Here is a 27,497-nt window from a genome sequence, read left to right on the forward strand (position 1 = left end):
TCTCTTGTAGACAGCATATATAGGGGTCTTGTTTTTGCATCCATTCAACCAGTCTTTGTCTTTTGGTTGGGGCATTCAACCCATTTACATTTAAGGTAATAACTGATAAGTATGATCCTGTTGCCATTTACTTTGTTGTTTTGGGCTCGAGTTTATACACCCTTTCTGTGTTTCCTGTCTAGAGAAGATCCTTTAGCATTTGTTGAAGAGCTGGTTTGGTGGTGCTGAATTCTCTCAGCTTTTGCTTGTCTGTAAAGCTTTTGATTTCTCCTTCACATTTGAATGAGATCCTTGCTGGGTACAGTAATCTGGCCTGTAGGTTTTTCTCCTTCATCACTTTAAGTATGTCCTGCCATTCCCTTCTGGCCTGAAGAGTTTCTATTAAAAGATCAGCTGTTATCCTGATGGGAATCCCCTTGTGTGTTATTTGTTGTTTTTCCCTTGCTGCTTTTAATATCTGTTCTTTGTGTTTGATCTTTGTTAATTTGATTAATATGTGTCTTGGGGTGTTCCTCCTTGGGTTTATCCTGTTTGGGACTCTCTGGGTTTCTTGGACTTGGGTGACTATTTCCTTCCCCATTTTAGGGAAGTTTTCAACTATTGTCTCCTCAAGTATTTTCTCATGGTCTTTCTTTTTGTCTTCTTCTTCTGGGACTTCTATGATTTGAATGTTGGGGCACTTAACATTGTCCCAGAGGTCTCTGAGGTTGTTCTCATTTCTTTTAATTCTTTTTTCTTTTTTCCTCTCTGTTTCATTTATTTCTACCATTCTAATCTTCTACCTCACTTACCCTATCTTCTGCCTCTGTTATTCTACTGTTGGATCCCTCCAGAGTGTTTTTTTTTTTCTTTATTTTTATTAGTTGGAGGCGAATTACTTTAAAATATTGTAGTGGTTTTTGCCATACATTGACATGAATCAGCCATGGATTTACATGTGTTCCCCATCCTGAACCCCCCTCTCACCTCTCTTCCCATCCCATCCCTCTGGGTCGTCCCAGTGCACCAGCCCTGAGCACTTGTCTCATGCATCCAACCTGGGCTGGTGATCGGTTTCACACGTGATAATATACATGTTTCAATGCTGTTCTCTCAGATCATCCCACCCTCGCCTTCTCCCATAGAGTCCAAAAGTCTGTTCTATACATATACATCTGTGTCTCTTTTTCTGTCTTGCATATAGGGTTATCATTACCGTCTTTTTAAATTCCATATATATGCGTTAGTATACTGTATTAGTGTTTATCTTTCTGACTTACTTCACTCTGTATAATGGGCTCCATTTTTACCCACCTCCAGAGTGCTTTTGATCTCATTTATTGCATCATTCATTATATATTGACTCTTTTTTATTTCTTCTAGGTTCTTGTTAAACATTTCTTGCATTTTCTCAATCCTTGTCTCCAGGCTATTTGTCTGTAACTCCATGTTGTTTTCAAGATTTTGGATCATTTTCACTATCATTATTCTGAATTCTTTATCAGGTAGCTCCCCTATCTCCTTCTCTTTTGTTTGGTTTGGTGGGCATTTATCCTGTTCCTTTGCCTGCTGGGTATTTCTCTGCCTTTTCATCATGTTTATATTGCTGTGTTTGGGGTGGCCTTTCCATATTCTGGCAGTTTGTGGTTCCTCTTTATTGTGGAGGTTCCTCACTGTGGATGGGGTTGGACGGGTGGCTTGTCAAGGTTTCCTGGTTAGGGAAGCTTGCATCGGTGTTCTGGTGGGTGGAGCTGGATTTCTTCTCTCTGGAGTGCAATGGTGTACAGTAATGAGTTTTGAGGTGTCAGTGGGTTTAGTGTGGCTTTGGGCAGCCTGTATATTGAAGCTCAGGGCTATGTTCCTGCGTTGCTGGAGAATTTGTGTGGTATGTTTTGCTCTGGAACTTGTTGGCCCTTGGGTGGTGCTTGGTTTCAGTGTAGGTGTGGAGGCTTTTGATGAGCTCTTATCGATTAGTATTCCCTGGAGTCAGGAGTTCTCTGGTCTCCTCAGGTTTTGGACTTAAGCCTCCTGCCTCTGGTTTTCAGTCTTATTCTTCAGTAGCCTCAAGACTTCTCCATCTCCTTTCAAAGACAATGGGCTGCCTTTCTGGGTGCCTGATGTCCTCTGCCAGCATTCAGAAGTTGTTTTGTGTAATTTGCTCAGCGTTCAAATGTTCTTCTGATGAACTTGTGGGGGAGAAATTGGTCTCCCTGTCCTATTCCTCCACCATCTTAGGACTGCCTACCTGATCACTAATATTTTAAATATATTCAACTCTTCAGCCCTCACACTAATATTTTAAATGCATTCGACCCTTCAGTGTTATGAGGCGGCAGTGTTACATCTACTTTTAACTGAGGTACACAGAGGGCAAGTAACTTGCACAAGGTCAAGCATCTAGAATGGGCAGAACCAAGATCTGGGGTTTATTTTGGAAAGTCTGGCTCCAAAGGGCTCCTCAGCAAGACAATCTCACTGACTGTTTGTAAATTTATGTTTTGGTCTAAGGTACACCCTTTCATTGTTGTTGTTCAGTTGCTAAGTTGTGTCTGACTCTTTGCAATCCTATGTAGCTGCCAGGCTCTTCTGTCCATGGGATTTCTTAGGCAATAGTGGAGTGGGTTTCCTTTTTCAGGGCATCTTCCCAACCCAGGGAAGGGATCAAATCCGTGTCTCCTGCATTGGCAGAAGGATTCTTTACCACTGAGTCACCTGGGAAGCCCATCTTTTCATTTGATGTTGTTGTTCAGTCACTAAGTCGTGTCTGACTCTTTGTGACCCCATGGACTTCCAGCATGGCTAAAAGATTATACTCTTTCAAAATCCCCAAATCACACCTTCCTTGCATTTTCTAGGAAGTCATTCCATTCTCAAAGTTTTCATAACGAAGTGTTTACATAATCTATTGTGTTATATATTCCATTGAAAGTTAGATACTCTCTTGTAGCATTTCTTTTATTTGTATTTATAAATCTATCCCCGACTAGAGTGTGTGCCTGTAGAGATGGGGACCATACATCGTCTTTCTCTAGTGCTTCACAGCCAGAACACAGTAGGTCCACAAAAAACATTTGCTGAGGATGTGAAAGCTGATGTTAGTGATGACACAGCTTCTGCCTGTGCCACAACTTTACAAGGTCCACCTCGGAGGACCCCTGCAGCCATTGTCTGTCCATGCTGAGGGCTGCTCGAGTCTCTACCTGAAAGTGTCTTCTGGCTGCTGGGGAAGGCTTGGTCACACATGGGGAGGCTAGATTTTGCCAGGAATTGACTCTTATGAGCAGCTTGCAACCAGGGAGGGGATGGAGTTGGTGGACAGATGGCTCAGCTCCCCTGCACTATGGAGGCACACTTGTAGCTGTGTCCTATGAAGTCACTTCCCTGGCAGGCAGCCCCAGCAGATCTGAACCCCAGTTGCCCACAAGCAACTGGTGTGTTCACTAACACACCTTCTCTTGGCTTCTCTCTTGTGTTATTGGAACCTGGAAAGTTTATGATAATTTACTACATAGCGATAGAAGATGAGTACAGATTCTGGTGCCTGGAAGTGGGGTGCTGCTGTAACAAATACCTAAAACCCAAGTATTTGCTAGGGCTGCCATAATAAAGTACCATAGGCTGGTGGATTAACCAACAGATTTATTTCCCACAGTTCTGGAAGCTGGAAGCCTGAGACCCAGGCATCTGTAGGGTTGCTTCTCCTCAGGCTGCTGACCTTGGCTTGCAAACAGACTTTCCTGTGTGCATCCGTGGCATCTCTTCCCTCTCTGTGTAAGGACATTAGTCCTCTCGGATTAGGATGCATCCTGACAGCCTCAATTAATCTTAACTACCTCCCTTAAAGATCCTATTACCAAATAAAATCACACTGCGGGTAGTGACCTCAGCATGCGGCTTTTAGAGGGAATTCAACCCATAACAACATAGGGATTTTGCAACCAGAAGTGGATGGAGGCTGGAGGGATGTTGAGGAATATGGTAGAAAATAGTCTAACTTTCCATGAATTCTTACTAGAATCTGGACTTGGAAATGTGGATGGTGAGGGCACAGAAACAAACGAGGAACAATTCAGTTCAGTCCCTCAGTTGTGTTCGAATCTTTGCAGCCCCATGGACTGTTGCATGCCAGGCTTCCCTGTCTATCACAAACTCCCAGAGCTTGCTCAAACTCAAGTGTGAGTCAATGATGCCATCCAACCATCTCATCCTCTGCCGTCCCCTTTTCCTCCTGCCTTCAACCTTTCCTAGCATCATGATCTTTTCAAATGAGTCAGTTTTTTGCATCAGGTGGCCAAACTATTGGAGCTTCAGCTTCAGCAGCAGTCCTTCCAGCGAAAATTCAGGACTGATTTCCTTTAGGATGGACTAGTTGGATCTCCTTGCAGTCCAAGGGACTCTCAAGAATCTTCTTCAACACCACAGTTCAAAAGCATCAATTCTTCGGTGCTCAGCTTTCTTTATGGTCCAGCTCTCACATCCATGCGTGACTACTGGAAAAACCGTTGCTTTGACTAAACGTACATTTGTTGGCAAAGTAATGTCTCTTCTTTTAAATATGCTGTCTAGGTTGGTCATAGCTTTTCTTCCAAGAAGTAAGTGTCTTTTAATTTCATGGCTGCAATCACCATCTGCAGTGATTTTGGAGCCCAAGAAAATAAAGTCTGTCACTGTTTCCATGTCTATTTGCCATGAAGTGATGGGGCTGGATGCTATGATCTTCGTTTTTTGAATGCTGAGTTTTAAACCAACTTTTTCACTCTCCTCTTTCACTTTCATCAAAAGGCTCTTTTAGTTCTTCTTCACTTTCTGCCATAAGGGTGGTGTCATCTGCATATCTGAGGTTATTGATATTTCTCCCCGCAATCTTGATTCCAGCTTGTGCTTCATCCAGCTCAGCGTTTCTCATGATGTACTCTGCATATAAATTAAATAAGCAGGGTGACAATATATAGCCTTGACGTACTCCTTTCCTGATTTGGAACCAGTCTGTTGTTCCATGTCCGGTTCTAACTGTTGTTTCTTGAGCTGCATACAGATTTCTCAGGAGGCAGGTCAGGTGGTCTGGTATTCCCAACTCTTGAAGAATTTTCCACAGTTTGTTGTGGCCACACAGTTAAAGGCTTTGGTGTAGTCAGTAAAACAGAAGTTGATGTTTTTCTGGAACTCTCTTGCTTTTTTGATGATCCAACAGATGTTGGCAATTTGATCTCTGGTTCCTTTCTGCCTTTTCTAAATCCAGCTTGAACATCTGGAAGTTCATGGTTCCTGTACTGTTGAAGCCTGGCTTGGAGAATTTTGAGCATTACTTTGCTAGTGTGTGAGTTGAATGCAATTGTGCAGTAGTTTGAATATTCCTGGGCATTGCCTTTCTTTGGGATTGGAGTGAAAACTGAACTTTTCCAGTCCTGTAGCCACTGCTAAGTTTCCAAATTTGCTGGCATATTGAGTGTGCCACTTTAACAGCATCATCTTTTAGGATTTGAAATAGCTCAACTGGAATTCCATCACCTCCATAGGAACATGTTATTGGAAATTGGAGGAAGGGGATTCTTGCTGTGTACTGGTGGAAAGTTTGTAAAAATTGTTTTTGGAGTTATGTGGAAAGCAGAAACTATGTGATAAATTTCATGACATATCTACAGAGATTTTTCAAGGAAAGTGTGGTAAGTGCTGCCTGGCTTCTTCTTTCCGCTTATGGTAAAATGCAAGAGGAGAGAGATGCATTGAAGGAAGAACTTTTTTATTAATGGGAAAAAGAATTTCATGACTTAAAAGATTCTGAGCCTCTCCAGATGGCAAAGGTGAGAAAAGTTGTACCACCAATACTTAGTTAAAACCAGAAAGAGACAGTCACACAAAAGGCCTTCTGAGGAAATTAAGGGTGTGCCCACAGATCTTCTCGGTCAAACTACAGAATCTCTAGAAAATGTAAAGGCATTGCCCCTCAGTCATCTCAGGGGAGGCTGAGGTATGGGACAGTTTATCGTAACAGTATCCGTGGATATAGCTTTATACATGTGCCTAATGGAGGGAACTGCAGTGACAGCCACACAAGGCCTACAAAGTTTTAAAAAAATTGTCTTAATAGAAACACTGCTGGGACTTCCCTGGTGGCCCAGTGATTAAGACTTTGTCTTCCAATGCAGGAGGCAGGGGTTCTATTCTTGGTCTAGGAGCTAAGATCTTGCAGGCCTCATGGCCAAAAACCTTAATATAAGACAGAAGCATATTGTAACAAATTCAATCAAGACTTTAAAAATGGTCCACATTAAAACACACACACACACACACACACAAAACCCTGGCAGCTTGAACTGCAAGGGACTGAGATATTATGATAGGAGGCTGTCAGAGAAACCTGTATAATCATAACATAACCATTACTTTATGATTGTATTATGATAAATATATATGACTCCAAGCAGGTAGCTTGCACTCTCCTGCTGGCTTTGAAGAAGCAAACTGCCAGAGCAGTTTCTCTGAAAGTAGACTTTCAGAGGTCCCAGTAGGAAACAGGCTGATAAAAGTCTCAACTGCAAACATGGGCTACTCTTCATGGGAAAAGAGGGCAGAATCAAGACTCTGAGAGAGCAGGACCTGAGCCACGGAGGATTATTCCCAAGCTTGAAACCTAATCAAGGAACTCCCACCATCTACCAGGCTGGATTTCTCAGCAGTATTGAACTAGGGACTCCTTTTAACCTTCTGACTCTCCTATTTTGAACCCAAATGTCTATGGCGATTATCCTATGCCCAGTCCACAAGCAAGTGTTGGGAGGGCTGGGGGCACAGTTTGACTCTGTAGGTTCACCCCTGTACAGATGGAATGGAACTGTGCCCTTGCAGCTGTGCCTAATAGATAGCCCCCAAGAGCTTTATCTACACCTGACCCCCATTTAACTTGAGACGATGCTCTAAAAGGATGAGATGGGAGCCCTGGGCTGGAGTAAACACATTCTGCAGTGGGAGAGACGGTAAGGATCAGAGTGGACAGGCCCTCTAGTGGCTCCTCAGTGCCTCTGGCCTCCTGGTGCTCTTGCCTCTGTGTGGTCCCCTCGCCGTGAGCCTTGGCAGGACCCGTGCCTTGCTTCTAACCAACATAACTTGACAGAGGTGATAGGATGCCGTGTTCACACTTCTGTGTTATGTTATATAGCAAAGGTCATGGGATGTCACCTGTCCCATGGTTATGTTACATGATTTGGCAACCATGATAGGGCATTACTTCATGACTGAAAGTGAAAGTGAAAGTCACTCAGTCGTGTCCGACTCTTTGCAACCTCATGGTCTATATAGTCCATGGAATTCTCCAGGCCAGAATACTGAAGTGAGTAGCCTTTCCCGTCTCTAGGGGATCTTCCCTTCTCTAGGGGATCTGCCTTGTCTCCCACATTGCAGGCAGATTCTTTATCAACTGAGCCACAAGGGAAGCCCAAGAATACTGGAGTGGGTAGCCTTTCTCTTCTCCAGCGTATCTTCCTGACCCAGGATCGAACCGGGGTCTCCTGCATTGCAGGCGGATTCTTTACCAGCTGAGTTGTCAGGGTCATGTTTATGTAATGCCAAATAGAAAACCCCCAAGCACGTAGCTCTCACTCTCTTGCTGGCTATGATGAAGCAAACTGCCACAAGCTCTACAGAAGCAAGGAGGTGAATTCTCCACAACTTAAATGAGTCCGGATGTGGATTCTTTCCCAGTTAAGCTTCTGGATAACCATGAAACCCAATTGATCTCCAACTGTAGTCCTGTGAGAGATTGAGCACAGAACACAGATTCCACATTCACAGAAATTGTGAGATAATAAATGTGTGTTCTTCTGAGCCACGGCGTGTGTGGTAACTTATTATTCAGCAACAGAAAACTAATACAAAGATTCTCAATAGGGAATGAATTGCGTGAGTGCAACAAACTCAAACTAGCGCCATCCCGGGTATAGCCTTTGCATCACAATCTTCACCTGATAGGTAATGATGTGAAAGTGAAAGTCACTCAGTTGTGTCCAGCTCTTTGCAACCCCATGGACTCCATGGAATTCTCTAGGCCAGAATACTGGAGTGGGTAGGCTTTCCCTTCTCCAGGGGATCCTCCCAACTCAGGAATTGAACCCAGGTGTCCCATATTGCAGGTGGATCCTTTACCAGCTGAGCCAGAAGGGAAGCCCAAGAATACTTGAGTGAGTAGCCTATCCTATTTCTAGCAGATCTTCTCAACTCAGGAATTGAACTGGGGTCTCCTGCATTGCAGGCAGATTCTTTGCCAACTGAGCTATCAGGGAAGCCCTACAGGTAACAATAGTAGCCTCCAATCAGGTGGATGGTGATGTGCAGCTTGGAAATGAACAAACTGATCAACTTCTCTATTCCTATTTAGAGTCAACAATATAATGCTCATATTTAAAGTTACATGACAAAATGATAAAGATGATAGGATTTGACAGTACCCCCCCAAGAAACCTACAGCTGCCATCTTTGTGCTCAATTCCTGTGAGACGCTAAATAAAAGATAAAATTAAATCTTTCAAGTTCTGAGTATGTGTGGGAGTCACATGCTTTTCCCTTTGGATTTAGAAGGACTATTTTCAGCTAGGTTACCCCTGCCAGGAGAGAAGAGTTGGGGCAAACAAGGCATCTCTGAAAACAGCATCTCTGTATTTAGAGTTCCCAGTTATCAAAGCCCAGCCATTCTCCCTGGGTGAGTTCAACTGCCAGGAGTTCAGAGCAGGCCACTCCAGGGGAAGCCACACAATTCTGGAGGCATGCCTGTGGTCTGAGTGCTCGCTGTTTGACCTCAGATGTGATCGGCTCCGGGGGCAGGGAGGCCACGTAGACAGAGGTGGGCAGCAGCCTTTGAAGGCTTACTCGCTTGCTCCTTAGTGCTTGATTCTGTCACCATGCGGGATCTGTCCATCTCCTTCTTGGAGTGACAGCTGGGGACAGGGTCGCTGCAGGAATGGTGAGACAGGGACTTTCTCGGAAATAGACCTAACTATCAAGTGGCCATAAATTACTTCCCAGTACAAATAATGACTGACAATTGCTTTAAAATGGTACATCCTATTTATGTTTACCTTCAGGGTGACTACAGATACCAAACTCTTGAGAGGGAGCATCTGAGAGCATTTGTTCATTAGGCCTTAGTGGTCCAATTTTCACTGGAAGCTTAGGATCTTCTGTGTTCTAGGATCATGGAACACGAATGTCCAGCTGTTCTCTATTTGTTCCCTGAGCTGCAGTTGTGAGATCCAGTCATTTGTGATATAGAAACACCACATGGGTGCTCGATGTTGGCCAGTTGAGAGCTCAGAAGAGGTTTTTGTTTAATGTCCAGCTCTCCTCAGAATAAAAGAAGGGGTGAGTACCTGCAGGGCTCACTCTCCTGGGATAATTCCTTCTGCCCTGAAAACATCTGTTTTTACTTTTTTTGAGTAACATCTAGGCCATAGGCACTGAGGCTGCTCCAACTGTGAAAGGAAATGTCAAGGTAGCTCAGGTGAAGCATTGCTCTAAAGGAGGAAAATGGTGATGATAAGCAGTGGGGGTCAATTTTTACTTTTTTTGCTTTCAGAGGTGGCTGTGTAGGTGTTGGGAAGTGGAGGTGGGGTGGGAAGTGGTGGATGTGAGGCATGCCAAATACTAATGTCACTTACACAACAGAAAACACTTTTCAGAAGTTTCCAGATTTGGTTGGATCATAGAAACCAAGATGGACAATAAACCTGACTTTGAAATTTTGTTGGATAATAGAAACCAAGATGGACAATAAACCTGACATTGAGATTTGGTTGGATAATAGAAATGAAGATGGACAATAAACCTGACTTTGGCCTTGGCCTTACCCACTCCTCTGGGACTGAGCTCACTTGCCCCAGTTGCCTGAATTTAGGTAACGGAGAGAATGGGGCAGGTGTAACATTTTCTTTCCACAGTTTCTGGTGCTGGGAAGGTTGAGAAGGCACAGTGAAGTTGGAAGGAGGTTCCAGAAAGTAATGGGCACCAAGAGAGCTGTGAGACACCAAATCTGTTGTCCTCACTGGTATTAACAGTGCAGAAATACTAAAACTTTAGCGAAGGTTAATCACCTGTTCTACCAGTGAAAGCCTGGGTTCTAATCAACCTAATAGACACTGCTGTGGCTGTGTGTGTGTGTGTGTGTTTTAATTGGATTTGTAATTTTTTGTGACTTGTTTTCCTTTTTAAATTTATTTATGTATTTCCTTATTCCTTGGCTGTGTTGAGCCGCAGGTGTAGAATGCGGGATCTTTGCTGCATCATGCAGAACCTTTTGTTGCAGTGCACAGACTAGATGTGGTGCATGGCGTCCAGCCTGTGTGGGCTTTGGTAGCTGTGGGACATGGGAGCTTAGTTGCTCCCCAACACATAGGAGCTTAATTCCCTGACCAGGGATCGAACCCGCACGCCTGAACTGCAAGGCAGATTCTTAACCACTCGACCCCCAGGAAAGCCCCTGCTGTAGGTGTTTTTAAGTGATATTTTTGATGAGAAGTTTTAGCATATAGGCAATCTGACCCCAAAGTTTCATTTATAATTAACTTTTTCTTTAGCCTCCAACTAATAAAAATAAATGAAAAAAAAAAAAAGAATGATCACTACAAGACGCACATTACTTCTTCTGTAAGAGGTTTGTGCTTTTCTTAAATATCTTTTGATAAGCACAGAGTCAGAAGGACTTCCTGAATTTTAACTATTCAAATCTGTTTAATTAACATGTCCTGAAAATCTGCAGGATTGCATATCAAATCAATATTGCCAGCACAGTATAAAATTGAATCTGACCTTTATATGAATCAATTTATTTTGCAATAGAACAATTTCTTGATCTGAGACCTGTGTCCTTCATGGACAGGGGTTTAACCAATGGCCTGACTGTGGCTCACCAAGCCTGCCACCATCCAGTGTCTGAATGGACCTCCCCTCCCCTCCCCTGCCCACTCTTTTCCAGGTCCCCTGACCCCAGGCTACTTCCCCATGCCTGGTCCCGCCCCCAGGGTCTTTGCACATGTCCTTCCTTCCTCCTGTGAATCTCTCCCCCTCCGAGGTCTTCTTCCTGGCTCCCTCATCACCTTCTTGGAAGACTCTCCTCAAGAGCTCTGAATGGCTTCACCCTGAGATACTCTATATTATGATGACACTTTCTTTTCTTCATCATTTTTATTGCTACATAACTGTGTTGTCTGTTTATTTAGATGATCATTGTCTGTCTTTCTGTGAGAATTACTGCTCCTCAGGATAGGGACCTGGCACTTACGGACATCCCCCTCACCTAGAGTGAGGCTGCAGCAAATATCTGTTAAATAAATGAGTGAAATTAACATAAAATTTTCTGAATCCTGGGGGTTTCAATGATACAGATCGCAGAACTGACTCTGAAGTAACAAACAAGTTTTGACAACCCTAGGTAAATAGGAGGACATAAACTCTTAGCAAATTCTTTATCACCAGAGATGGTGTTTTACAGGTTTGGTAGGACTTTGTAACCCTAAGAAGGTTTAAAACATAAGTACTGCAGCATGACCCAAAAAATTATAAAATATCTATTGAAATAATGAAGAAAGGAAGAAAAATGAAACTATTAATATTTTTGTAATAACCAAAGTATTAATATTTTAGTAAGAGGTTAAGTGTTGGTGAAACAATGTATTTTATAGCCATTATGACAATTATGATATTTGATGTGTCTTCACTGTTTTTCTTTGCATACATTTACTTTCCTATGTTAACGTTTGAACCAGCGAGGAAAACTTAAACTATTTCACCTGTGATGTTCTTGAAATATTTGGGAGCATGTGACTATTTAATACTTAAATGCATAGTTTGATTAATGTTACTAATTTAATAGTAGGTACTGGTATTTTTCTGAAATATTACTTAATAGATACATAATTTTATCACATTGTTAAACTAACTACAAATAGTAGAAGGTATTCTCCACACACCGAAGCTCCTTAGACAGTTGGGATCTGGCCATTGAAGCGTTGCAAGGGAAATACCAGCACCCTCATTTTATAGACAAGAAAACTCCTGTCTAAAGCAGCAGGCTTGTCTAAAGCCACCCAATTTGTAATTGGCTGACCTTGGACTTACACACCACGTGCTCACTCCTTGGATCTCCTCTTCCTATTTCTAAATGCTTTTTAAAATGGCCATTTATTCTTTTTATTTTTTTATTGGAGTATAGTTGACTTACAATGTTGTGATATAAAGGCTTTTTAATATTATTCTCTCTGTGTGTATTAGCATTTTAAAATGATTTATAGGCTATTAAAAAGGGTGATCATTAAGTTCAAGCTTCAGTCCACCTAAAACAGTGGTTCTTAAAGTCTGTCCTCAACCCATCAGTGGCATCAGCAGCATCTGAGCGCTTGATAGACAGGCAAACCATGGACGCCACCCAAAACAAGTGAATCAGAATCTCTAGGGTGGGGCCAGGAATCTTGGATTTAATAAGATCCACAGGAGATTCATCCGAAAGTACGTTTGAGAACCAGTAGGCAAGAAAAACATGACCGTTCAACCGACCCTTTATATGAAAGTGTTAGTCACTCAGTCATGTCTGACTCTTAGCAACCCTATGGATTGTAGCCCACCAGGCTCCTCTGCCCATGGAATTCTCCAGGCAAGAATAATGGAGTGGGTTGCCATTTCCTTCTCCAGGGGATCTTCCTGACCTACAGATTGAGCCCAGGTCTCCTGAACTGCAGGCAGATTCTTTACCAACTGAGCCAGCAGCAAGGCAGATTCCTAACCACTAGATCACGAAGGCCCTTTATATAAGAGTATCCAGTTCAGCAGGAATTTTGGTAATGTTGTTTATGACATTCTTGTGGACAAAATGATGTCACCTACAAAAGGAGTTTCTCAAAGTTATTTTCCAAAAGTTTTATGTTTTAAAGGGTGCTCCCCATCCCCTCTCACCTTGCTTACATGCCTTTGGCTTGGGTACCTGAAGTTTAACTTTTGACACAATTCTAAGCTAACTCTTGGCTCTGGGTTTCTGAGATTTTGGAAATGTTGGCCAGTGTAAACTTGCACTGTTACATTATGTGGACAAATTGCTTTCCAATGACCTAAATTAAGGCTCTCAAAGCATGTCCTCAGACTAGCAGCATCAGTGTCACCTGGAATCTTTTCAGAATTGCAAATTCTCAGGCTCCATCTCAGCCCTGTTCAATCAGAAACTCTGGAGATAGGCCTGGCAATCTGTGTTTTATCAAGCCCTCCAGGTGATTCTGTTGGACTGTAGCTTGAGAAACACTGACCTGAAAGAATTGATGTAGAAGAGTATGTCCCAGTGATTTTGACATGTGATTTAAATAAGGTTTGGACTGAAGCAGCTGACACAACCAATCAGAGAACAGCGTGTTGGTTGCAATGGTGAATTTACATTCAAAACCAGCCAGCCTGAAGTTTACAATTCTGAATAAACAGTACTTTGCCACCACCTAAGGAACTGTATACCTCTTCCACTACTGTTTTTATATCACAATCTCTTCTCTCATTTTCCTTTGTCTGTTTTAAAAGGCAATTTGACTCCAAATTAGAACTGCCAGTTCTACTTAAAAACAACAACAACAACAAAACAAAACACTTTGACAAAATGGGCTTTAAACCTGCACAACTCTACCTATTCATTTCTTTCTATCAATTCATTCATGGCTTCTTATTCCAAAGAATATTCTGACTTCTGCAATATATTCTGCATAGTTTATAACTAGCCCTTCTCAGGTCATTTGCAAGATTTCTCCAGAGGAGTCTTGTTTAAAGAGTGAGTTCATCCATACTTCATGGTGTACTCTGGCCCCTTGAACCTATTATTTTCCTAATTCAAGGAGCTGGTACAGTCAGTGGATTAACTATGATACAAAAGTGCTGACAGCACCAACTGCATTCATAGGGTCTGGAGAAGGAGCAGCTCCATCTTAAGGGGTTTGGTGAGAGTATGAAGGATGGATTTCTTGGGTGTCTTTCAGTTAGAAAGCATTTAATTAACTCTGTTCTTTCTGGGGAAAATTCAACCTAGACTTCCAGATGTTCAAGCTGGTTTTAGAAAAGGCAGAGGAACCAGAGATCAAATTGCCAACATCTGCTGGATCATCGTAAAAGCAAGAGAGTTCCAGAGAAACAACAATTTCTGCTTTATTGACTATGCCAAAGTCTTTGACTACGTGGATCACAATAAACTGTGGAAAATTCTGAAAGAGATGGTAATACCAGATCACCTGACCTGCCTCTTGAGAAACCTGTATACAGGTCAGGAAGCAATGGTTAGAACCGGACTTGGAACAACAGACTGGTTCCAAATAGGAAAAGGAGTATGTCAAGGCTGTATATTGTCACCCTGCTTATTTAACTTATATGTAGAGTACATCATGAGAAATGCTGGGCTGGATGACGTACAAGTTGGAATCAAGATTGCTGGGAGAAATATCAATAACCTCAGATATGCAGATGACACCACCCTTATGGCAGAAAGTGAAGAAGAACTAAAGAGACTCTTGATGAAAGTGAAAGAGGAGAGTGAAAAAGTTGGCTTAAAACTCAAATTCAGAAAACTAAGATCATGGCATCCAGTCCCATCAGTTCATGGCAAATAGATGGGGAAACAGTGGAAACGGTGGCTGACTTTATTTTTTTGGGGGCTCCAAAATCACTGCAGATGGTGATTGCAGCCATGAAATTAAAAGATGCTTACTCCTTGGAAGAAAAGTTGTAACCAACCTAGACAGCATATTAAAAAGCAGAGACAAAGTCCTTCTAGTCAAAGCTATGGCTTTTTCAGTAGTCATGTATGGGTGTGAGAGTTGGACTATAAAGAAAGCTGAGTATCAAAGAACTGATGCTTTTGAACTGTGGTGTTGGAGAAGACTCTTGAGAGTCCCTTGAACTGCAAGGAGATCCAACCAGTCTATTTTAAAGGAGATCAGTCCTGGGTGTTCACTGGAAGGTCTGATGTTGAAGCTGAAACTCCAATACTTTGGCCACCTGATGAGAAGAGGTGACTCATTTGAAAAGACCCTGATGCTGGGAAAGCTTGAGGGCAGGAGGAGAGGGGGACGACAGAGGATGAGACGGTTGGATGGCATCACTTACTCAATGGACATGAGTTTGAGTAAACTCTGGGAGTTGGTGATGGACAGGGAGGCCTGGGATGCTGCATTTCATGGGGTCACAAAGAGTTGGACATGACTGACTGACTGAACTGAAGTGAAGTGACTCTTTTCATTCCTTGTCTATATATATTTTTTCCCCACAGGCATTACTGTGCCTGAAATGTGCAGAAATCCAGGACTGGATTCACACTTGAGATGTATTTTCTAGTTAATTTGTCTTTTAGCATTTAAAAGTCTATAACAAATATTCCCCCATACAGACTGGATTCTCACACATTTGGCATCAAATTTGGGAAGCCCATTATGTGAGTAAGAGAAACATGGGGCTCAGTTAGGCAACTTTGCTCCACTTCTCAGTGGGGCTGATTAATTCTGTCCAAGAAGAAAGGTAGCAGCTCACACAGGAGACGGAAGAAATGAGGTAGAAGATCCTCTTAAGTCCTACAGCCACTGGGCATGATGGGTTATCACTGGGATGGGAGCTTCCTACCTTACTGCCAGCCAGGACCTGCTAGGACTAGCACAAGTGAAGAACCACAGTGCAGTAGATGTCACTCTAACCTCATCCCGTAATAAGCACTCTCCACACTCCCTAACAAGAGAGCACATCCTGGCCTTTAACTAGGATGATACACTGAAACAGCTCCCTTCTAGAACACTCCTCATCAAATGGCAATTTCTTTTTTTTTTTTTTTTTTTTTTAATATTATTTTATTAGTTGGAGGCCAATCACTTTACAACATTTCAGTGGGTTTTGTCATACATTGACATGAATCAGCCATATAGTTACACGTATTCCCCATCCCGATCCCCCCTCCCACCTCCCTCCCCACCCGACTCCTCAGGGTCCTCCCAGTGCACCAGGCCCGAGCACCTGACTCATGTATCCCACCTGGGCTGGTGGTCCGTTTCACCATAGATAACATACATGCTGTTCTTTCAAAACATCCCACCCTCACGTTCTCCCCCAGAGTTCAAAAGTCTGTTCTGTACTTCTGTGTCTCTTTTTCTGTTTTGCATATAGGGTTATCACCACCATCTATCTAAATTCCGTATATATGTGTTAGTATACTGTAATGTTCTTTATCTTTCTGGCTTACTTCACTCTGTATAATGGGCTCCAGTTTCATCCATCTCATTAGAACTGATTCAAATGAATTCTTTTTAACGGCTGAGTAATATTCCATGGTGTATATGTACCACAGCTTCCTTATCCATTCATCTGCTGATGGGCATCTGGGTTGCTTCCATGTCCTGGCTATTATAAACAGTGCTGCAATGAACATTGGGGTGCACGTGTCTCTTTCAGATCTGGATTCCTCAGTGTGTATGCCTAGAAGTGGTATTGCTGGGTCATATGGCAGTTCTATTTCCAGTTTTTTAAGAAATCTCCACACTGTTTTCCATAGTGGCTGTACTAGTTTGCATTCCCACCAACAGTGTAAGAGGGTTCCCTTTTCTCCACACCCTCTCCAGCATTTATTGCTTGTAGACTTTTGGATAGCAGCCATCCTGACTGGCGTGTAATGGTACCTCATTGTGGTTTTGATTTGCATTTCTCTGATGATGAGTGATGTTGAGCATCTTTTCATGTGTTTGTTAGCCATCTGTATGTCTTCTTTGGAGAAATGTCTGTTTAGTTCTTTGGCCCATTTTTTGATTGGGTCATTTATTTTTCTGGAATTTAGCTTCAGGAGTTGCTTGTATATTTTTGAGATTAATCCTTTGTCTGTTTCCTCATTTGTTATTATTTTCTCCCAATCTGAGGGCTGTCTTTTCACCTTACTTATAGTTTCCTTTGTTGTGCAAAAGCTTTTAATTTTCATTAGGTCCCATTTGTTTATTTTTGCTTTTATTTCCAATATTCTGGGAGGTGGGTCATAGAAGATCTTGCTGTGATTTATGTCGGAGAGTGTTCAACACTCATTTATGATTAAAACTCTCCAGAAAGCAGGAATAGAAGGAACATACCTCAACATAATAAAAGCTATATATGACAAACCCACAGCAAGCATCACCCTCAATGGTGAAAAATTGAAAGCATTTCCTCTGAAATCAGGAACAAGACAAGGATGCCCACTCTCACCACTACTATTCAACATAGTGTTGGAAGTTTTGGCCACAGCAATCAGAGCAGAAAAAGACATAAAAGGAATCCAGATAGGAAAAGAAGAAGTGAAACTCTCGCTGTTTGCAGATGACATGATCCTCTACATAGAAAACCCTAAAGACTCTTCCAGAAAATTACTAGAGCTAATCAATGAATATAGTAAAGTTGCAGGATATAAAATTAACACACAGAAATCCCTTGCATTCCTATACACTAACAATGAAAAAAAAGAAAGAGAAATTAAGGAAACAATACCATTCACCATTGCAACAAAAAGAATAAAATACTTAGGAGTATATCTACCTAAAGAAACAAAAGACCTATACATAGAAAACTATAAAACACTGATGAAAGAAATCAAAGAGGACACAAATAGATGGAGAAACATACCGTGCTCATGGATTGGAAGAATCAATATTGTCAAAATGGCTATTCTACCCAAAGCAATCTATAGATTCAATGCAATCCCTATCAAGTTACCAACGGTATTTTTCACAGAACTAGAACAAATAATTTCACAATTTGTATGGAAATACAAAAAACCTCGAATAGCCAAAGTAATCTTGAGAAAGAAGAATGGAACTGGAGGAATCAACCTGCCTGACTTCAGACTATACTACAAAGCCACAGTCATCAAGACAGTATGGTACTGGCACAAAGACAGAAATATAGATCAATGGAATAGAATAGAAAGCCCAGAGATAAATCCACGAACCTATGGACACCTCATCTTTGACAAAGGAGGCAAGGATATACAATGGAAAAAAGGCAATCTCTTTAACAAGTGGTGCTGGGAAAACTGGTCATCCACTTGTAAAAGAATGAAACTAGAACACTTTCTAACACCATACACAAAAATAAACTCAAAATGGATTAAAGATCTAAATGTAAGACCAGAAACTATAAAACTCCTAGAGGAGAACATAGGCAAAACACTCTCCGACATAAATGGCAATTTCTTAAAGTTAAGAAAATAGCCCTTGTTTCATCTGGACATTCTCCTTTGCCATGATGATCAATAGCAAAAACTTTTTGGGGCACACTGCATCTTCCTTTTCTGGGTTTTATAAAAACTGAGAATATTGCAAAAAATAATGAAACTATAAAGCAAATTCTTTCCAATCTCGATTTCTTTTTAGATAAGTCCCAGCCTATTATTTAGTCATTAGTGAGGCATTTATCTTTTATTCCAGAGAAAATCATCTTCAATAGAAGGATCAGTTCAGTTCAGTTCAGTTGCTCAGTCATGTCCGACCCTTTGTGACCCCATGGACCACAGCACGCCTGGCCTCCCTGTCCAGGATACTGTCTAATAAATATTAACAAGTAGACTTGGTTAACTGGTCAGCTTCTATTAAATGTTGTTCAATACCTGTTTAAGATGAGAGGTTCCTTTTTGCCCCTAAAGATTTATCTTATTGAATATCCACCTCTTTTTTACATTTCACCTGGCCTGAAAAGTTTCAAAATCTTATCAGAACATAAAATTTACAAGATGCAAGATTAAAACACTCTGTATCAATCTTTTGGCAGGACAGGCCCACATGTTCAGTACTAGAATAAATTGGCTCATAAGATCATGAATAAATGACAAAATCACAATTCCAAGTTACTCAGTGCAAGTGATCTCTTACAAGCATTTCTTGTAGTTTATCAGCTAGGTTCCTTCTTTAAACCCTTTAAAAATACATCCACTGTTGTTTTACATATCATTTAAACCCAGTGTATTCAATATGCATGTTAATATAGAACAAGGTATTTACCTAGCTCAGATGCCTACTGATATAAGAAGTGAGGACAGAATTTGACCTATTGGATAACATGATGGTAAGCTTCAATGATATTTAATTCCCATAGGAAGCCTTTGGGCAATGTGATGGCCCAGGGAATTCTTATCATCCTGAGTACAGAAGTAAACTGCAAAGGCTGGGTTTTTGGTAGTCTCTTGACCTATCTGAAATGTTTTGAGTCTGATTTCCACTTTAATGCAATGATCCTGATGAACAGTCCTTTTAAAAATCTACTAGCTGTTTGTTTAAGGTAAGTTATATCTTATTCCAGGAATCACATAATTCATTTTTATTTGAAATCTCTCTCTCTTAGACTATGAAGACTATATATGTATAATTTATAGGTATGTATACACTAATAAATATATTTTATTATATACAAAATATATATGCATATGCATGTATGTGAGTATACATACATAAAAATCATTTAGTATAGTTAAAACCTGTTCTTACTAAATTTTATATAAAAGTTTAGACATTCTGAGGAAACATGCATAACAACACAAGGCTTCCTAGTATACTATCTACTCAGAGGTTACTGACAATATCTACCAGAGTAGGTGGATAATGCTTTTTAGTTAAAAGAACAAACATCATTAAAAGTAGAAATAAAAATTTCCTATTTTGTGTTTGCATTGTATGAATCTGAGTAAAAAAGACTCACATCTGAAAGCTGAGGTTGCTTTTCATGTGCTGCAATTTATAATAAGTGGTAAATGTTATATCCACTAATTGTGGATAATATGTGGATATTTAAAAACAAATACATGATTTAGGCATTTGAGAGCTCACCCTGCATCAAATGAGATCATGCTTTTCAAGCCAACTTAAAGAGCAAGTCCTTGTCATACCTTCATGGGCGCCAGCTGGATGGGCGTGATGCAGGAAGGGTCCACCATGGGCTTTGGCCTGTTGGCGGTGTCTGCTAGCAGGCTGTGCCACTGCTGCGGGAGGCCGGTAAATTTCTGTTCCTGTGGATCAAACCCAGTGTGAACCCTGTGTTCAAAGTTGGATGGGCCGGATATCTCAATCTTTTTCTTTTTTTTTCCAAACATGATGCAAAATCCTGAGAAATGAAAACAGAAAAGGGAGCGGTTTATTATCCTGCCAGCCAGAAGACCACAGGAAAATTAGAAATTCACTCATCGTTCTGTCTTTTCAGCTTTTCCACTATTAGCTGCAGATGATGCAAATTGTACTTTCAGAGTTTGTATGAGGCAACTTCATTTAAAAATTTTGCTTTTTCCTTATACTTGCCATGTGGAGTAGGGTTTCCCAACTCCCTGAGTTTGGTCATGTGACTCACTTTAACTAATGGACTGTGGAGGAAGAAAAAGTCCTTTAGTTCAGGGTGGAGATGCTTTAAGATTTTTTTGATGTGGATGGTTTTTACTCTTTACTGGATTTGTTACAATACTGCTTCTGTGTTATGTTTTGCTTTGTTTTCTTGGCCCTAAGGAGTATGGGATCATGTGGGATCAAGCCTGCACCCCCTGCAATGGAAGGCAAATCTTATCCACTGGACCACCAGGGAAGTCCCCAGGGTGGAGGTTTTTGAAGGTATTGTGTTTCCAGTTCCCTCTTACACTTCTGCCACTTGGCATGCACATCTCTCTAGTGGACGATAGTCCCTCAGCCAAGATTCTGGAAGGAGAGATGCATGAGGCAGACACAAATCTGACCCCCAGGCTGGAGTCAGACCAACAGCTGGCTTGTGAGTATGAAATAAGTTTGTCATGGAGCCATTAAGACCTCATATTTGTTTGTTATGTAGTGTTACCAAAGCAAAAGCTGACTAGCACACAGGGAGAAGCATCTCTAAGTCTGATGTGCACTTAAAATCTAAAACAAGTCTATGGAAAAATATGTGTAAACACGAAGAATGGGGTTAATAATTATATTTGCCACATAAAATTTTATTAGGATTAAACAAGTAAACACTTGTAAGACAAATGTCTGAAAAGCACCTGGCACAAAGTGAGTGCTAAGTGCTCGTATGGAACATAACTCTGGATGAATATACCAGAGATTGACTGGTATTACCTGCAGAGAAGGGAGCCAGGGGGACACAGGGAACAATATCGATTTTATACTGTATATTTAGAATTTTATGCAATGTATTTTACTTGTTTGAAACAATGCAGTTTACGTATTTAAAACCTCCTATGGCTTCCCTGGTGGCTCGGTGATAAAGAACCTGCCTGCCAATACAGGAGGCACAGGTTCAATCCCTGGGTTGGGAAGATCCCTGAAGAAAGAAATGGCAACCAACTCCAGTATTCTTGCCTGGGAATTCCATGGGCAGCAGAGTCTGGTGGGCTACAGGCCATGGGTTTCCAAAAGAGTTGGACATGACTTTGTGACTAAACAACAACAAATGACAAAGATAAACATAGAAAATATGTAAAATAGTCAGTTTACGCTTTACGTTTATTGAAAACACGTAAGGTACCCTGGGCTTGAATGCATGCCACTTAGTGTTCACTGTGATCGCAGGCGACTGCTTTTCCCTCTCTGAAGTTATTGTGAACAGGACAACCACAATCATTTGGGGAATCCCAATGACCTTGTTGCACCTATTACAAAGCATGGTGCTTTGGCTTCAGTGTTACTCTGTGGGAGAAACTTTCTCCCAGCCCTCAGACTTGAGTAGGTGGTTTATACATACACTCCACAGTCGTGTACATGTTTTTCACCACACTTATTCATTGCTGTCAGTTGTGTACAATGGCATGCCTAGGATCTGTCTTCCCTTCTAGAATATAAGATCCGTAAGAGCAGGGATGCTGTCCACTTGTTCATTACTGTTAGCCAATGTCTGGCACAAGGTAGGGGTCAAGAAATATTTGCTGAGAGACTAACATCACCCAGAACAGAACATTTAGCTAAGAACACCTAAGATCAGAGCTCCACAGATGTTAACATCGTCCTTTTCACTCTCCCTCCCTCCCTTCCCTTCATCCTCCTTTGGAACTTCTGTTTTTTGGTTTTTTTTTTCTTTTAACTGTTTATGCCTGCTCAGTCAGCAGGGGTTTCCTACTTCCTTCTAGTTTTCTAATGCTTCTATTCCTTCACTACCTGGCGAGAACCTGCTTTCTGGTTGGCTGTCTTTTTGCTGTAACCTCACACGTTGGAGAATCCCAGAGACGGGGGAGCCTGGTGGGCTGCCATCGATGGGGTCGCCCAGAGTCGGACACGGCTGACGTGACTTAGCAGCAGCAGCAGCACATGTTGGAAGGGACAAAGGAGCTTGCACTGGTCTTTTCTAACAAGGGCACTAATACCATTCATGAGGTTCTGACCTCAAGGGACAATCACCTTCCAAAGGCCCCACTTCCTACTGCCATCACACTGGGGCTTTGGTGATGGCTCAGCAGTAAAGAATTTACCTGCAAACGCAGGAGATGCAGGTTCGATCCCTGAGCTGGGAAGATCCCCTGGAGAAGGAAATGGCAACCCAGTCCAGTATTCCTGCCTGCAAAATTCCATGGACAGAGGAGCCTGGCTACAGTCCATGGAGTCACAAAAGATTTAGATACAACTTAGTGACTAAACAACGTTTGGATTAGAATGTCAACACACGGATTTTGGAGAGACACATTCAGACCACAGCACGGCATATGTAGCCTTGACAGGGACTGGAGTCTTCATAGCATTAACTCCCCAGGCTTTATCAAAACCCATGTTCGCATCCATCCTGGTGCTTGCTTCAAACTCATTTAGCAAACTCACATAAGCTGACAATGAAAAGCTAATGAAAGATAAAAAGGGCTCAAAAATACCTTGACATGTTGTCTCTCTTGCAAAACATAATGACATGTTTTTAAAACTCTTTAAGTACCTTACTATAATTAGGTTAATGAATACTGGTCAATTGATTTCCAACATTTGAGCACACCTCAGACAGAGCACGAAGAAGGAAAGGCTGCAGCGGCAGCGGACCATCACAGGAGTGGCCCCGGTGTCTCCCGCCTGCCAGGGTCCAGCCCTCGGGTCGGTCTCTCCAGCACTGACTCTGGACCAGGATATGTAATCCACAAAAGGACAACAGAAATTATGACCCAAGCCTGGAACGTGCTTGCCCCCTGGGACTTGCCTCCATGCTGCTCTAGGAACCAGCCAGCATGAGGACGAGGCCAGGCCGTCTAGTTAGGGGGTGACAGATCATGTAACCCAGTCACTCATCAGCCCAGGCAACAAGCCCTGGAAACAGCTGTCTTGCTGACCAGGAGCTATCCACTTTTGCGCCCAGTCAAAACAAGCAGGAAGTAAAAAACAGCAAACAGCTGAGCCAGACCTACGGGATCAACCTACAGAATCAGAAAGTAAATAAAATGGCTGTTGCTTTAAGCCATTACATTTTGGAGCAGACTGTTGCACAGAAAATGCTAACTGATTATGATCCCATCCCCTGCCTCTTCAGATGCCCATCACTGTTCTCTATTTTAGTTGCTTCACAGTCTCAACCAACAGTGTCTCATCTGGGTAACCATATTAGCTGTTATATGGTGTCCACTCAGTGGAGTCTTAATTGTGATGCTATCCTCTGGCTTGTCAAGGGCCTAGAAGGTTTTCAGTGGCCAAGAAATTATGCCAAATAAGTAAGTGACTCTATACACCATCTCTCAGTATTATTTTATGAAAATAAAAATACATTTGAAATACAATTTGGTGATGCATTGGCTGAATCCACTTGACATTTTAATAAACTTTATGATCATTTTTAGAAGCCAGGTGACAATTGTTGTAGAAAAATCACTTGAGGATTTGCATATATTCATACTTGAACAAGCACTGAGAATATTAGATCAAACATTTTTAGAACCAGAATAGAAATGTCTTACTATTTCCTTCCCGACTGTGAATTTCCCACTGGTTGCTATGGCATTCAAGTGAGAATATAAAAAAAGAAAATATTAATGAACTAATACTATTCTTGTAAAATAAGACAGAGGAAACCCACAGCTGAATTAATTTGCCTACATTTCATCATGTGATACTATACAACTGTAATTTAAATGGTAGTAAATATAGTTCTAGGTGTCTAGTAAGTTTGAATTAAAGAAGAAGCAACTTAAAAAGAAAGTGAAGCTGTAAGTCCTAAAGTCATGTTCCTGTGAAGCTCACTCATGACTAAAAGCAGAGAGGGAACATCCAAAGTGTATAGTGACATTCCATGAGTGATGTCCATTCCCCTAATAGCACTGAGGAATCTCACATTCAGGCCAAAGATAGTATGGAACCCTCCTCAAATCCACACCTGCTTGATAAAGACCTTCTTCTTTTGGACGAGCACCCACTTTGTCTGGAAAAGTGCTAACTGTCCAATGTGTCTGAGCTCACTTAAAACTCACAACAATCCTCTGGTGGGGGGTCCTCAAGACCACCCCTAGGTTTCATGTATTGGAAGAACTCACAGGACTCAGCACAGAGTGATACTCATGGCGATGATCTATTGCAGAGAAAGCATACAGTGCAGAACCAGCAGAGGAGAAAGGTGCATGGGCGAAGTCTGCAGGCACGAGCCCCCAGTGGTCTCTCCCAGCAGACTCAGGCAGGATGTGACCATTCCTCTAGCACTGAATTATGACAACACAGGAAATCCTGTCCACACAGGGAAGCTTGGGACAGACTCAGTGCCTGAGGATTTTACTCGGTAACTTTCACATGGGCACCTCTGCCTGGTCCCTGCCAAACTTCCAAACTCCAGAAGGAAACATGGGTTCAGCAGAGACTAAAATAGTCTGGATAAACAGTTTAGTCACAGTGAGCCATTATTATCAGGGAACAGTGGGAACCCTCCTAAAACCCAAGTTTCCAGATGCCAGTAAAGGGCCAATCCTGCAATTAGGTTACTCAAAGATAGTCTCAGGCCTGCTGTGTGAACTCCTTCTGCACAAGGGGTGTTATCATCATACCTCTATTTTACAGAAGTAAAAAACAGAAGCTAAGAGGTAAGAAACTGACAAAACTGGAGATTCAGAATCTCAAAGCACATTCTTTCTATCAGTTGGCAGATTGTATAATAAAGCTAAATTCTGTTTACCATAGCAGAAAAAAAGTATTGAGATGCCTAAAATTGACATAGTTGCACACATATATTTTTGGTGATATGGAAAAAACTAAAAAAAAAATTGTCGAAACCAAAGAAATGTCATGTCATGCATGGTGCCCTTCAGGGAAGCAGAACTTGGAGTTCAGTCAGTTCAGTTCGGTTCAGTTGCTCATTCATGTCCGACTCTTTGCGACCCCATGGACTGCAGCACACCAGGCCTCCCTGTCCATCAACAATACCCAGAGTTTACTCAAACTCATGTCCATTGAGTAGGTGATGCCATCCAACCATCTCATATTCTGTCAACCCCTTCTCCTCCTGCCTTCAAACTTTCCAAGTATCAGGGTCTTTTCAAATGAGTCAGTTCATCATATCAGGTGGCCAAAGTATTGGAGTTTCAGCTTCAGCATCAGTCCTTCCAATGAATATTCAGGGATGATTTCCTTTAGGATAGACTGGTTGGATCTCCTTGCAGTTCAAGGGACTCTCAAGAGTCTTCTCCAACACCACAGTTCAAAAGCATCAATTCTTTGGCGCTCAGCTTTTTTCATAGTTCAACTCTTACATCCATACATGACTACTGGAAAAACCATAGCTTTGACGAGATGGACCTTTGTTGGCAAAGTAATGCCCCTGCTTTTTATTTATTTTTTTTTTCCTTCTTTTTTTTTTTTTTAATATTATTTTATTAGTTGGAGGCCAATCACTCCACAACATTTCAGTGGGTTTTGTCATACATTGACATGAATCAGCCATATAGTTACACGTATTCCCCATCCCGATCCCCCCTCCCACCTCCCTCCCCACCCGACTCCTCAGGGTCCTCCCAGTGCACCAGGCCCGAGCACCTGACTCATGTATCCCACCTGGGCTGGTGGTCCGTTTTGCTGTCTAGGTTGGCCATAACTTTCCTTCCAAGGACCAAGTGTCTTTCAATTTCATGGCTGCAGTCACCACCTGCAGTTATTTTGGAGCCCCCCAAAATACAGTCTCTCACTGTTTCCCTATCTATTTGCCATGAAGTGATGGGAACAGATGCCATGATTTTAGTTTTCTGAATGCTGAGTTTTAAGCCAACTTTTTCACTCTCCTCTTTCACTTTCATCAAGAGGCTCTTTAGTTCTTCTTCATTTTCTACCATGAGAGTGGTGTCTGAGGTTATTGATATTTCTCCCAGCAATCTTGATTCTAGCCTGTGCTTCATCCAGTCCAGAGTTTCTCAGGATGTATTCTGCATGTAAGTTAAATAATCAGGGTAACAATACACAGCCTTGATATACTCCTTTCCCTATTTGGAAGCAGTCTGTTGTTCATGTCCAGCTCTAGCTTCCTGACCTGCATACAGATTTCTCAAGAGGCAGGTCAGGTGGCCTGGTATTCCTATCTTTTGAAGAATTTTCCAGAATTTGTTGTGATCCACACAGTCAAAGGCTTTGGCACTGTCAACAAAGCAGACATTGATGTTTTTCCTGGTACTCCCTTGCTTTTTTGATGATTCAGCGGATTTTGGCAATTTGATCTCTGGTTTCTCTGCCTTTTCTAAATCCAGCTTGAACATCTGGATGTTCGTGGTTCATGTACTATTGAAGTCTGGCTTGGAGAATTTTGAGCATTACTTCGCTAGCGTGTGAGATGAGTGGAATTGTGTGGTAGTTTGAGCATTCTTTGGGATTGCCTTTCTTTGGGGTTGGAATGACAACTGACCTTTTCCAGTTCAGTGACCACTGCTGAATTTTCCAAATTTGCTGGCATATTGAGTGCAGCACTTTCACAGCATCATCTTTCAGGATTTGAAATAGCTCAATTGGAATTCCATCACCTCTACTAGCTTTGTTCATAGTGATGCTTCCTAAGGCCTTCTTAACTTCATATTCCAGGATGTCTGGCTCTAAGTGAGTCATCATACCACCATGATTATCTGGGTCATGAAGATCTTTTTTGTATAGTTCTTCTGTGTATTCTTGCCATCTCTTTTTAATATCTTCTGCTTCTGTTAGGTTCATACAATTTCTTTCCTTTATTGTACCCATCTTTGCATGAAATGTTCCCTTGGTATCTCTAATTTTCTTCAAAGAGATCTCTAGTCTTTCCCATTCTATTGTTTTCCTCTATTTCTTTGCATTGATCACTGAGAAAGGTTTTCTTATCTCTCCTTGCTATTCTCTGGAACTCTGCATTCAAATGGGCATATCTTTCCTTTTCTCCTTTGCCTTTTGCTTCTCTTCTTTTCACAGCTATTTGTAAGGCCTCCTCAGACAGCCATTTTACCCTTTTGCATTTCTTTTTCCATGAGTCAAGGGAAATTGAAAGTGGTCAAATAAGAGTTGGCAAGAGTGAATGTCAACATTTTAGGAATCAGTGAACTGAAATGGATTGGAATGGGTGATTTTAACTCAGATGACCATTATATCTACTACTGTGGGCAAGAATCC

General features: G+C 41.7%; 1 protein-coding gene across 1 annotated transcript in view; it reads right to left on the reverse strand.

The window, feature by feature from the left end:
- Window positions 1-20,065, reverse strand: part of PAK5 (p21 (RAC1) activated kinase 5) — a 109,686-nt gene extending 89,621 nt beyond the window's left edge. Inside the window, exon 1 of the mRNA XM_065919534.1 lies at window positions 19,862-20,065. Coding sequence (XP_065775606.1) covers window positions 19,862-20,065 — 204 coding nt within the window. The remainder of the gene's footprint in view (window positions 1-19,861) is intronic.
- Between the last annotated feature and the right edge of the window lie 7,432 nt (window positions 20,066-27,497).

This window comes from Muntiacus reevesi, chromosome 2 (assembly GCF_963930625.1).
Source record: "Muntiacus reevesi chromosome 2, mMunRee1.1, whole genome shotgun sequence".
Taxonomy (NCBI): domain Eukaryota; kingdom Metazoa; phylum Chordata; class Mammalia; order Artiodactyla; family Cervidae; genus Muntiacus; species Muntiacus reevesi.